The 13,343-nt window shown below is 48.6% G+C and overlaps 2 protein-coding genes across 2 annotated transcripts in view; both read right to left on the reverse strand.

Moving 5' to 3' along the window:
- Nucleotides 1–13,343, reverse strand: part of LAMB2 (laminin subunit beta 2) — a 66,288-nt gene that overhangs the window by 43,766 nt on the left and 9,179 nt on the right. The window contains exons 3-6 of the mRNA XM_063122146.1: nt 12,601–12,736; nt 8,909–8,982; nt 4,410–4,598; nt 3,667–3,730 (exon numbers count right to left, since the gene is read on the reverse strand). Of these exons, the coding sequence (XP_062978216.1) occupies nt 3,667–3,730; nt 4,410–4,598; nt 8,909–8,982; nt 12,601–12,736 (463 nt within the window). The remainder of the gene's footprint in view (nt 1–3,666; nt 3,731–4,409; nt 4,599–8,908; nt 8,983–12,600; nt 12,737–13,343) is intronic.
- The window catches only part of LOC134395909 (laminin subunit beta-1-like), a 75,150-nt gene continuing 64,995 nt past the window's right edge, over nt 3,189–13,343 (reverse strand). Inside the window, exon 28 of the mRNA XM_063122147.1 lies at nt 3,189–3,202. The gene's annotated coding sequence lies outside the window, so the exon portion shown is untranslated. The remainder of the gene's footprint in view (nt 3,203–13,343) is intronic.

Genomic DNA, 13,343 nt, shown 5'->3' on the forward strand with positions numbered 1-13,343 from the left:
ACCCAGGGGAATTATTAGCAAGTTTGCTAAACGATTTGGGTATGCATCTATATGATCCCCTCTCTTAGGGTTGGAAGTCTCTATTATTATTATTATTATTATTATTATTATTATTATTATTATTATATCATCATCATCATCATCATCATCATCATCATCATCATCTATTACAGATATATACCACCTCATAGCCGAAGCTCTCTGGGCAGTTTACAAAAGTTAAAAACAGTGAACATTAAATTTTATTTATTTATTTATTACATTTATATACTGCCCCGCAGCCAAAGCTCTCTGGGCGGTTCACAAAAGTTAAAACAGTAAACATTAAAAAAAGTATACAAAATTTAAAAACCATCAGGAACATAAAAACAACAGTATCCATTTAAAAACAACAGTTCTGGGGTCCGTTAGAAAACAAACTTAGCATTGTTAAATGCTGTTAAATGCCTGGGAGAAGGGAAAAGTCTTAACCTGGCGCCTGAAAGATAACAGTGTTGGCGTAAATATACAATATACAAAATTTAAAACCATAAAAAGCATAAAATACAAACAAAACCAGACAATACCCACTGGGAGCATTTATCTAAAGCAGGAGCGAGCAATCCGTTTGACCCAGGTGCCAGGCGGTGGGTTATGTACATACACACCTGCACAGACATAAGGGAGGAAGGATGGGATCACTGAGGAAGGCGGATGCTAAACCGCCCCCACCCCCAGTGACCCTGATTGGCTGTGTTGCAGGGGAAAGTGGGCGGGACTCCTCTGGGCTAGGAGGCTGCACAGAGAGAGGCCAAGGGGCCACCTGCGGGCCACTCCGGTCTTGAATGTATTATTTATTTATTTATTTATTTATTTCACTTATATACCGCTCCCATAGCCGGGGCTCTCTGGGCGGTTTACAGAAATTGTATGCATTCTCCGAAGCATGAGGATCCAGTGATTGTGCTGGAAACATATTTACACAGGGACTTGGATCCACCTTGGAAAAAAGGATGCTTTTCAGAAGAATCATAAGAGTTGGACGGGACCTCAAAAGTCATCTAGTCCTTGCTCCGCTCCTACAGCATCCCTGATAGATGACCGACTAGTTTCTTATCATTTTCATGGAGAATGAGGCTAGTCATGATGACAGGCCTATGACCTCCACCATCAGAGGCAGGATGCTTCTCCACACCCGTTGCTGGGAACACGAATGAGCGGTTGATGCTGTGCTCCTGTCCTGCTTGTGGGCTTTCTGAGGTGCATGTGGCAGGCCACTGTGGGAACACGGTGCTGGACTAGAGAGCAGGGTGACCCTATGGAAAGGAGGACAGGGCTCCTGTATCTCTAACAGCTCTATTGAAAAGGGAATTTCAGCGGGTGTCATTTGGATATATGGAGAACCTGGTGAAATTTCCTCTTCATCACAACAGTTAAAGCTGCAGGTGCCCTGCCCGCTTTTAAATCTGGTCACTCTAGTATAGCTCCTGCAGCTTTAACTGTTGTGATGAAGAGGGAATTTCACCAGGTTCTCCGTATATACAAATGACACCTGCTGAAATTCCTTTTTCTATGCAACTGTTAAAGATACGGGAGCCCTGACCTGCTTTTGGTCTGATCCAGCAGGGTTTTTCTTATGTTCTCTGCTTAAAATCTTCTAACCAAAGAGAGTCCATCATCAAGAGGACCAGACTATGCATGATAGTCCTTATATGTGCCTACTCGAGACTTGAGATCTGTTGGAGGAGCCCTTCTCTGCATCCCACCAGCACAACACATACGCTATGATGGGACAAGGGAGAGGGCTTTCTCTGCTGTGGCACCTCGACTGTGGAATGCCTTCCCCTTGGAGGCCCGACTGGGGCCAACGCTGATTTCATTTCGAAACTAAGTAAAAACATGGCTTTTTAACAAAGCCTTTAATGCTTAAATTCACTAAGATGGCACATTGTTTTAACTGTTTTAATTGTTTTTACTGTTTTAAATTATACACTATTTTAACTTGCTCCATGGTTTAATTTGTTTTTAGCTGTGTATATTTATGGTTTTATACTGTATGGTTTTATCTGTACGCCACCCTGAGATCCTAATGATATAGGGCAGGATACAAATGTTTTATGACAATGGAACCAGTTACGTAGGGAGGTTGTGGGCTCTCGCATACTAGAGGCATTCAAGAGGCAGCTGGACAACCATCTGCCAGGTATGCTTTAAGATGGATTCTTGCACTGAACAGGGGGTTGGACTTGATGGCCTTATAGGCCCCGATGAGGCTCGCCTGGCGCCAACATTGTTATCTTTTCGGGGCCAGGTCAAGACCTTTCTCTTCTCCCAGGCATTTAACAGCATTTAACAACATATGCTAAGTTGTTGTTTTTAATGGACCCCAGAACTGTTGTTTAAAATGGATACTGTATACTGCTGTTTTTATATTTTTTTAAGGTTGTAAATTTTGTATACTTTTTAATGTCCACTGTTTTTTAACTTTTGTAAACCGCCCAGAGAGCTTCAGCTATGGGGCGGTATATAAATTAAATAAATAAATGAATAGGCCCCTTCCAACTCTACTATTCTATGATTCTATGAAATAAATAAATAAATAAATAAATAAATGTAGTAGTGCATGCATTTGGAAAACACTCTCATTAATGAGCTGCTATTTTACAAATGAGCACACAACTCTCTCTCTCTCTCTCTCTCTCTCTCTCTCTCTCTCTCTCTCTCTCTCGTGTGAGTAATGATTTTTGTTGTCATTGGTAGTAATTATTTAAGTTATCTTCTATCTTTCTTGCCTTTCTACCAAGGAACATAAAGGCAGTTTCTATGATTAAAACAACAAAATGCAAAATGTGCAATCACACTTAAAACAGAGTACAGTGGCACAACTGTATAAAGCAGCAGCAAAGTTCTCATTAAAATCAGGGTTCTAGAAAGCCTGCCTAACTAAAATAGTCTTCACTGTCTACCCAAGAGGAGGAAATTGTATAATTGATCGGTTTAGCTTAATTTATATTTGCACGGCAGTTTTATCATGTTGAACTGCCTAGATATGTTGTACGTAACAGGCGGTACACAAATATTCTAAAAGTGAATTAATAAGCACCCCAACAAGAGGTCGTTCCAAAACCTGAGCAACAAAAGCGCCTCCAGAGTCCCATTGGATGTCAGGCGGTGACGGGATCTAAAGAAGGTCCTCCAAGGGAGAATGGAAGCCTCAGGCATGCTCCTATTGGGGTGGGGGTGGGGGTTTGCGGTTCTTGAGGCTTATGCGCAAGCCGGCTTGCGCAAGATCACCGGAGCTGCATCTGCAGAGCCATTTTTATGAGAACTGATCACGAGCCCTGTGCGTGTCTCTTGTAAGGTTTGCACCTTGAGAGCAGCCACACTGGGGTGACGCTTTGTTGTCGCATTTGTGGGGTGGGCGTGAGTTCTGCCTTAAGGCCAAATATCGTACGCCGCAGACACACCCCGAGATGCCCCTCTCTTTCAGGTGTCAGACTCCCATTTGTGCCCCGGAATCCAACTCCTCTCAAGAGAAGCCAGGATCTATTGTGAGCCCAGCCTCTCCTTAGAATCATACAATAGTAGAGACGGAAGGGGCCCATAAGGCCATCGAGTCCAACCCCCTGCTCAATGCCTGAGTTGATGCCCCACTCCTCTTCCCATATCTCACAGAGAGAGACTCACTCTGGATTTTTGGACTGTAAGGGTCACGGATGTAGATAGCTGGGTCCAGCACCCTGTAGATCACCTAGGGCAAGGAAGAAAGTTCTGTCATCAGACAGATAAGCCAGTGTGGGACGATCAGCAGCTCCTCAGCCTCAGTCTCTACGTCAAGGCATAACCAACATTACTGCCCTGGTGCTGAAACCTGAGGCTAAACCAGGGGTACAGAACCTCAGGCCCCGGGGGCCAAATCTGATCCTCCACGGTCCCCTTGATGACCACGCCTCCTTCCCCTGGCCCCACCCCTTCCAACCAACCACCAACCATTGGGTGGCTTCCTGGCTTTTATGCAGTTCTCTCCCCATTCTAACAGGTTGAGATGCATTTGCTAAGGGTGAGTTACTAGCAGCATGGGCTTTAAGTTAAAATATGCTGGTATTTGGGCACTGCTCCTTTTGCGTTCGGCCCCACCAGTTGCTGGGGAACATGGGGCACCCGTATCCTGCTTGTGGGTCCCTGGGTGTCAGCTGCTTGGCCACAGTGTGAACAGAACGCTGGAATAGATGACCCCTTGGTCTGATCCAGGAGGGCTCTTATTCTGTTCTTATGCTTTCAGCCTCAGCCCCACTGGAATGCAGCCCCAGAGAGCATCTCCAAAATGGAATCCGGCCCTCGGGATGAAAGAGGTTCAACCCCGCTGAACCAAACTCATCTGCATCCCCCGCCACTTCCAGTCCCGTTTCCCCTGGGTGCCCTGCACTCACCTCCCCCTCAGTCGAGGGCTCAATGTCCGAGTAACGCGACTCGCAGATGACATCATCCACACGCCTCAGGGGTCCACGAGGGGCAGCAGGGAAGGACGCAGCGCAGTCGTAGGCAAAGTAGCGGTACACCTGCCAGGTGCGGCCAAAATCAGCCGAACGCTCCACCAACATGGCTGCTGGCCGGAAGGTCTGTGGGAGCAGAGAAGTGGGGAGCCTTGAATGTGCCCGGAACAGTCACCCAGAAAGCCAACAAGGGGGGGGGGGGGGGGATGGAGTCGGTCATCTGCAACATCCCATTCAGAAGTGTAAGTCCTCACTTGATGTTGTCAAGGGACAAATGTGCATGAGTGAACCAGGGCCTAGACACATATGTTATGGAGTACATCACAGGTATGAGGCACCCTTAAGTTTGGAGAGCTCCTTCAGAGTTCTGACTGGTTCTGACTAAAACCCAGAGCAGATTCACTGCCCCACTGACATCGGAGCCTCCACTGGTCCCCAGTTCAACGGCTGGCACCTCCGGTTTGAAGGATCAGGTAGCAGCTCTTGGGAGTGACCCCTTCTCTGTTTGAGAGCCTGGACAGCGGCTGCCAGTCAGAGTAGGGGGCATGGGCAAGATGGGCCAATGGTCTGACCTGGAGTAAAGCAGATTCCTATGAGGAACATACAGAGCAAGTACAGAAGAACAGATCTAGAGGGCTCTGGAGACATGCAATGTAAATACAAAGCCGTTTAAAACAAAGATAAGAAGGGAAGCCCATAAAGAAGACAAAGCAAATATGCTATGAAATTAAAAATCTTTCTTCTTGCCTCATAGGAAAAAAAAATACTGACACACGTGCAATAATTAGCTCCTTTTAAAACTAAACTTGACTCCTTTTTTAGAGCACAGCAATATACTATATATAACTTGGTTAGTACATAGAAGAGAATTCTTTAGTGCGTAAGTTTAGGGCGGAATCCAACGGGACGCTGAGGCCTCCACCGATTCCCTTACGCTCCGCCAATTCCTGCCTGCAAGCAGGGACATTTGGTGCTTCCGGGGCAACCAGAAATGAATGAAAACGCTCGATTCTGGGATGGGGCAGGTTGGCGGAGCTTTCGTAAGTGAGCTCCGCCAATCTGTCCCAATCACGAAACAAGCGTTTCTGCTTGTTTTAGGCTTCCTCTGGGAAGCACTAAATCTCAGTTGCACAAGCAGTGGGATCCGGGCCCTGTCTTGATGGCAGCGTGTCGGCGCCGCGACGTCTCGGGCTCCTGCATTCGCGCTCCTTCCCGGCATGTGCACGGCAAGGAGCATGAGTGCGGAGTTGCCGCCGCCACCACACGGAGCAACAGGGAGTGGGGAGGAACGGTGCAGCCGGAGCGGGAGGAAGAGAGGGATAAACGGTGCCTGAACCAGCTCTCCTCCCTCTGCCCTCCCTCTGGCTGCCCCATTCTTCTCCCCACCCACCCATGGTTTTTTAAAAATATTTTTTAATCTGTAAATTCAAAGCTTCGCATTTACAGATAAAAAATAAAAAATGTGGGGGAGGAACAGGGCAGCGGGAGGGGGAGGAAGAGAAGGATGTGTGGCGCCAGGACCTGCCTTGGATCTCCAGGAAGTCTGCCCCCTTGATGGTGACCAATCAGGGGTCGCCATCGGCTGTGGTATGCCTCTGCAGCAAAAGAAGTCGGGGTAAGTGCCCACATTTTTTTAAGCATAGTTTCAGGGGTTTGCCCCTGGATAGCTTTGGGATGGCGGCTGTGTCATATAGATGACCTGCCGCCACTCTGGGTCCACTCCGGGGCAAACCCCTCATCAAGATGTACCCTAGCTCACACAACGGAATCGGCGGGACCCACCACTAGCATAACAGAATCAGTGGGTCGCAGGAGAAACAGTGGAGGCGTAAGCGGCCCATTGGATACTAACCATAAGGGTGCAATCCTACGCATGTTCAGACAAAAAAAAGTCATACAATTCCCAGCATTCCCCAGCCAGCACTGCTGAGAGTTGTAGGTGTTTTTCCCCCCAGTCTCAGCATGTATAGGATTGCTCCTTAAGTCTTCCTTTAAGTGATGACAAATACGAAGAATATTACATCTGATGTGGAACAGTAGCTGCACATTAAGCTGAAATAAAGAAACTTGCCATTCTATAAAAACACAGTTAGGTAACAAAGCATTTACTAGCATGTTCTTGGAAAGGACAGTTTAATAATTCCCTTGTTTAGTTTTTAAACTCTGATCGTTCCAAGAGAAAAAATTTCACAACAATGTTCTCTTTTTTATATTTCCATTTTGGGGAATTGGAACATAATTAAACACGCAAATAAAGAAAAGAGAAAGAAATCCAGCCCTATGTCTCCCTGCCAAGTTGAAGGGAGTTTTCCCAGACCTTCTCTTCTGCAATGCCAATAAAAGCAGAATGTCCAGAAAATGATAGCAAAACCACATCTGTGATGATATTTAAAAGATGGAGGAGTAGCTATCCTGCACTGATGTCAAGTTAATCCACTTCTGTTATGATGAACAGACAGCCGTCTCCCTGGATGCTTTTGCACATGGTAACAAATGCTGAAGCAAGACGCATAACCAAGCAATTCTCCGTTCCCCCCCACTTCCCCCACATTCTTTCCACAGCCACCAGCCCAGTGTAGCGGGAGGGAGGGGGGAGGATCTCACGAGATCCTGATCGCGAGATCCTCCCCTTAGTCCACATGCAGGCACGACATCCCAGGGGGAAGAAGGATGTCGTGCCTGCCATATTTATTTATTTATTTATTACATTTTTATAACGCCCAATAGCTGAAGGTCTCTGGGCGGTTCACAAAAAAAAAAAAAAGGAGCTGAGCGCACGTGCGCTCCAACGCAAACGTAAGTAAAACAAAAAACAAAACCCGCCCCTGCTCCCCCACCCCCATGATTCCTCCCAGCTTGGTTCCTTCCCTCTACTGATCCCCGCTACTCGCGGGGAGGGGCGAAGAAGCCGGGACGGGCGGCCACACGTCTCGGGATCATCCTGAGACTGAGACTGCGGGAAGGATCAGATTTTCCCAGGGTGTACTTATCCCTGGGAAAACCCGTTCTCGTCCCTCTTTCCTCCAGGGAGTCCCTGTGCGTCATTTGGACGCACAGGGACTCAGCCGTGACCAGCCCGCATTTTCGGGCTAGTGTAGAAATGGCCCATGTCTGAAAAAAGGAGGCTGCATGCAGAGACAAGTACCAAGCGGTCAGTCAAGACAGGTACCTCGCATCGCAGGTGCTGTGCACTCAGAGCCTGGTGAGGCTGATTTTGCCCTGCCATGGTCCCGAACAGAACTTTCCTCCCAATACTGGGGAGCAGGGGCATGTGGGAAGGGCGGATTCCAATCAGGGCGGAGGCAGGGGCAAAGAGAGCAAGGCCCTCCACTGCCACGCCATGGTCCTGATCCGGCTCATCCCTGGCACTGGCCCTCTCTTTAAGACAACACACACAACTGGCCGCGCAAGGGGAAAATCAAACTGTATGATAAACATCACATCTAGTTTGGCACCAAGAAGGGGAGTGGTTTTTCTCTGGCGTGAATGCAGAAAGCTGCCTGATGCTGAAAGCTCCATCCAACGAGCGTTTTACTGCACGCTCGTTACTAGGCACTCACGGATTACTCACATGAGGTCGTCTGCCTCTCGCGCGTCTTCCACCACTTCTGGCTTTTGTTGCGCAGCAAAAAAAACCCAGATAAAGTCCGGTTGCTGCTCTCTCCTACTGGACTGAATGGGGCTAATTACTTCCTGTTTTCAGGAAGCGACGGGAGCCACACATTTGAACTAGATGTGATGGGGCAGTCAGAACAGTGGCCCATCTAGCCCAGTGATCATAGGTGTGCACAGCACATTTCATTAGGGTGTGCACCAGGGGCTTTTCTTTTTATAGGCAAAAATTGATTGAATACTCATTCATAAAGGACACTAATTTTATTCATTCATTTATTAAACACTGTAGACACTGATGCCCTTCTCCTGACAGAAAGGCTCCCAGCAGAGCGATTCCTTTTTGCGCCTGCTGCCAGGAGCAATGGTGCTCTCTTGAGGCAGCAGTTCTTCAGTGAGGTGGCAGGGCAGTTGGAGGGCTGTTCCCGCTATGTCTGTATCCCCCCTCTAGATCCCTACTCAATGCCCCCCACTCCATTCGGCACTTATTGCTTGAGACATTAGGGTGTGCCTGGGCGCATCCAGCACACCCCTTGCGCACACCTATGCCGGTGATGCCTGCCGGGGTCTGCCTGCCAGGAGCTCTCCAGGGTCTCAGGCTGAGAAGGTTTTCCCCAACATCTGCTACCCAATCCATTTAGCTGAAGAGGCTAGGGACAGAACCCGGGACCTTCTGCCTGCAAGATGTGTTCAAGACCGCTAAGCTATGGTGCCTCCCCCTGGGAGGAAATCCATACTGTGGCAGAAGCACAAAAACAGAAGCTGACTCGTGCTTCCCAACAATGAAGGAAGCCTGGAGAAGACACCCACCTAACGGGACATACCTTGAAAGTCATGATGAGGTGAGTGAAGTGGAACTCGGCCTCCAGGTCCAGGCGGATGCTGACCTGCTCCACACCTGGAGACAGACAGACAGACAGACAGAGAGGGGTGTGTATGAGGAATACTGGAGGAAACACTGTTCAGTAGGAAAGTGGTTTTCAGACTGTATTGAAGCAGTGGGGCTGTTTTAGGGCTGGAACACTGGGCACAGGTCCAGGGCCCTACAATCTGAGGGTCCCCAAATGCATCCCCCTCTTTTTATTCTTATGTGATATGCTCAGGCAGCTGGCAGGGCTCCACCACTCTGGCAAAACTCATTGGTGACATGTCCCCTGGGCCCTCTTTGACTCCCACCACCACCTGTGCTCCAGCCAGCTGAGCCTGGTAGCCACCATTTTACTTGCCAACAATGACACAGAGAAACACTATGTTGGCGCCATTGTAGGAAATCAAAATGGCAGCTCCCGCAGGCAATTGGCGCACTGCTGCCTGCTGCTGTTGCTGCCACCAGGCAAACCCACCAGGGCTCCACAATACCAGAGAGCCTTTCATACCTGGAGCTGGCCCTGACAAAAGACAATATGGAAAAGGTTTCCTGAAGACAGTGGCTAGGTTCAGACAACACAATAAACCACAGTTAAATGTTGAGTGTCATGTCTAACCCTACTGCCCCTGTTTTGGGAGAAGGTGTTACAGGTAATCAATCAGAATCAGATTCGGAAATAGAGGAGGTGGCGCCAGACACCAGCCTGCCTGTACCAGTGGGGGAGGAAGCTCTCATGGGCGATACCCCAGCTGGGAGTCAGCCCTCTCCAGAGCTTATCTCCTCAAGGCCAAATCCTACAGACTCAGTGGGAAGAGAGCTTTCTTCCGGAGAAGAGCGTCCCGACAAGCTAGCTGATGCTACGGTCCGCCGGAAGCTCAAACGCACGGAGCGTAAGGAAGGCATGAGAAAGTGAGTCTGACTAGGATTGCGCCAGAACCTGCTTCTGCACCAGGCTCTCTGAAGTTACAGGCGTTTGGGAAGTGGCTTCCTATGCTTCTTGAGCGGACAATTGTCTTGCTTAGTTTGCATAGTTTTGCCTAAGGGGAAGTTTCCAAGAGATTAGACTCTCTTCAGGTAGAAGAGACATTTATTGCCTAACAAAAGCTTTGTGGATTACTTAGCAAGCCTCGTCATTTGCCTCCCATTGAAAGCAGAAGTTTTCTGAGAAACACGACATTGAGTGTGGGTTGTCATAGAACCAAGGAGTGGTTGCTGAAATGTGGGTTGTTGTGTTGTGTGATCCCACCCGCACTAAAAAAATCATGGGGGTTGTCATCTGCCCAGGAATGCCTCCATCGCAATGCTGGAGAGAGGTTAGATGGTGGATGTGCCGTACTTGCCTCACTCCAGTGAAAAAGTCATGGTAAGTCCCTGACTTTTTTAATTTGCAGTTTTGCGGGAAAGCCCTATGATGGCTGCAAGGTGGCTGCTGTGCTGTAAAACTCATGCAGCAGCACCACGCAGCCACAATGGGTCTTTCAAAGCATATAGGCAGCCTCTAGGTTGCATGTCTGAAGGTGCACATGTCTGTGTTTAAAAGGCCGCTTGGTCATAAGGGGCCAATGTAAAAGCCTCTTTTTAGACATGTTTTAAAGGGTCGGTGGTAAAGGTAGTACTAGGTTACCCTTAAACAGGACATTTTATTAAGTTTGGTAAAATATTGTAGCATGTGGAGAATCAGTGTGGTGTAATGGTTAGAGTGTTGGACTGGGGCTTGAGAGATCCGGGTTCTAGACCCCACTAGGCCATGAAGCTCATTGAGTGATTACGGGCCAGTCACTCATTGAGCCTAACCTACCTCACAGGGTTGTTGTGATGATAAAATGGAGAAGAGGAGGATCATGTGCCCCTCCAGCGGGATATAAATGTAATAATAACAATGTATAAGCAAGATGTTGCTTTGTGTTTAACCAGCTACATATTGCTGCTCTTTTAAAGCTGACTTGGTGGAAAGACATCGTCACTGCATGCTTCTCGAAGGAAGAAGGGATTCTAGTAGGCAGAATTGTGTGGACGTAAATGTGCCAGCAGCTCCAGGTGAACCCATGTGGAGAACTGAAAGCTAATGAACGGAGCGTTAGATTTTATGATGGGGGCCATAACTGTGCATGTGCAGGTGGTGTCCTGGGATGTTGGGATGGACGGTCCGGCTGCCAGAGACCAGTTGCCAGCACTGAGTTCCTGTGAGAAGCAGTGGTGTGTGTCCCCCCCTCCCTGGCCTGGCGAAGGTCCAGGAAAAGAAGGGACTCGGTTGGGTATGATTCAGCATTTCCTCTGCGTGGGAGAGAAAGGAAAGCAACGGGACTCTGGGGGCACCCTCTGCTCGGCTGCTCCGGCCAGGCCATGTCTTGAACAAAGAGCACACTCTGCACAGGCTTCCTGCCCACGTATGAAGGGCATGGCGAGTTCACCCAGCTGTGTGCGACAGGCTTGCCATAGGGCAACATGTACCCCCGAGCATGGGAGGACACAAAACACACACACACAGTCATGAGTCCTGCGGACGGACGATGTGATTTCTCCCCGAAGGAGCAGATGAGGGATTTGCCACGCTCTCTCCTTGGCATTGGGATTGCCCAATGCCGCCCCAAGAGAGGGAAAGTGAGGGGTTGAGGTGGGAGGCGGCGCCAACCCAGCCCCGTGAAAACAGACCCCCTCCTTTGTTTGCTGTTCCTTTGTACAGGAGGCCACAGCTACTGTTTTATAGCAAATTCTGGGACCAGCTAAAGCAGGGGGTGCTCAATCATTTTAGCCCAAAGGCTGAATTCTATTTCAGAAAAGCTCTCGAGGGGCATGTTCTGGGGGTGGGCAGGGCCAAAGGTAAATGGGGTGGGGCCAAAAACCCCAAATATTTTACCTAAGCCTTTGAAGAGGCATCTCAACCTTTTAGAATGGGGAAAGTAACTGTGCAGAAGCTGGGGAACCAGCTGCATTCAAGAGGCAGCCGGACAGCCGTCTGTCAGGGATGCTTTAAGGAGGATTCCGACATTGAGCTGAGGATTGGGTTCGATGGTCTTATAGGCCCCTTCCAACTCTACTGTTCTATGGCCTAATCTACACCAAGCAGGATATTGCTCTATGAAAGCGGAACATAAAAGGCAGGAGTCACACTACTGCTTTATAGAGGTACTGAAGTGCACTGACAACTGCTGGGGCCCACTGACACAGACCACATACCGCTTCCATAGTGCTATATCCTGCTTGGTGTGGCTCCTGCCTTCTATATACTGCTTTCATAGTGCAATATCCTGTTTGGTGTAGATTAGGCCTATTCTTCTATGAAATGATTGGTGTTTGGGGAAAATCAGGATTGGCCGATTGGGATCCCCAGGAGGGCTAGATTTGGCCCCTGGGCCTGAGCTTCTGCACCTCTGAGCTAAAGTAACCAAATCCCATTTCAATCCATATGAACAGCTTATGACTGTGGGTGCCAGGATACAGAGCATGGAAGGTGCCCCCTAACAACTGCCAGATCTCTGTCAGGAGCTGCAGCAGCTAACAGCACTTCCAAATGCAATTAAAGAACACCTTAAAGAAAGCAATTTCTGTTCTGGGGTTGTTGTTGGGTTGGGTTGGGTTGTACAGCTCCTTGCGCACAGTGTAAAAGTGAAACGTCAGCCTAGTCAGGATGAGACTTCCATTTCTTACCATTCTCTGACTGCCACCAGGCCTTCTTGCGATAGCGTGCAAAGGCGGTGATCACATTCTCAATGCGGTGGCTCTTAGGGTTTGACACGGGCTCATAGGGCCGACGGGAGTCACACGAAAAGCACTTTTTCTCATCCTGTTAAAGAGACAGAGTCACCCACGTGCTGAGCTGTGTATGCTCCACATGATTGCGCTCCACATGCAAGGAATCCGTGCAGAACTCAGCATCAGAAACTCAGTTTTCACTACTTACACGCACAGACACACACACACAAGGTTTTAGCCATTGCGGCTGCAGAGATAAGCTCTGAGCAGGTGTGATGGTGAAATCTCAGAAGCTGGTGAGCAGGAACTCCATTTATCAGTGCTTAAGTGTATGTAAACACTTTGTGAAGTTCCTTGTTATTTATGGTTTTATTATTTACAATATTTCTATCCAGCCCTTCCTCCAAGAAGTTCAGGGTGGTGCACATGATCCCCACCCCACACAACAGACCTGTGGGGATAAATTGGGCCAAGAGAGAGTGAGGGAGCTTAAGGGCTGAGTAGGGATTTGAAATGGAGTATCCCTGGTCTTAGTTCTTCTGCCATGGCTAGCAAAAAACAGAACCCATTTTGCAAAAGTAAGCAATTACCTGCACACATTGGGCTGGTTTGCACAACAAGACAGTCCATGGGTTTAACAACCCATAAGCTATGGGGGGGGGTGAGCAGAAGAGAGCAGATGCACTGCCTCCAGTTCA

Source organism: Elgaria multicarinata, chromosome 3 (genome assembly GCF_023053635.1).
Source record: "Elgaria multicarinata webbii isolate HBS135686 ecotype San Diego chromosome 3, rElgMul1.1.pri, whole genome shotgun sequence".
NCBI lineage: Eukaryota > Metazoa > Chordata > Lepidosauria > Squamata > Anguidae > Elgaria > Elgaria multicarinata.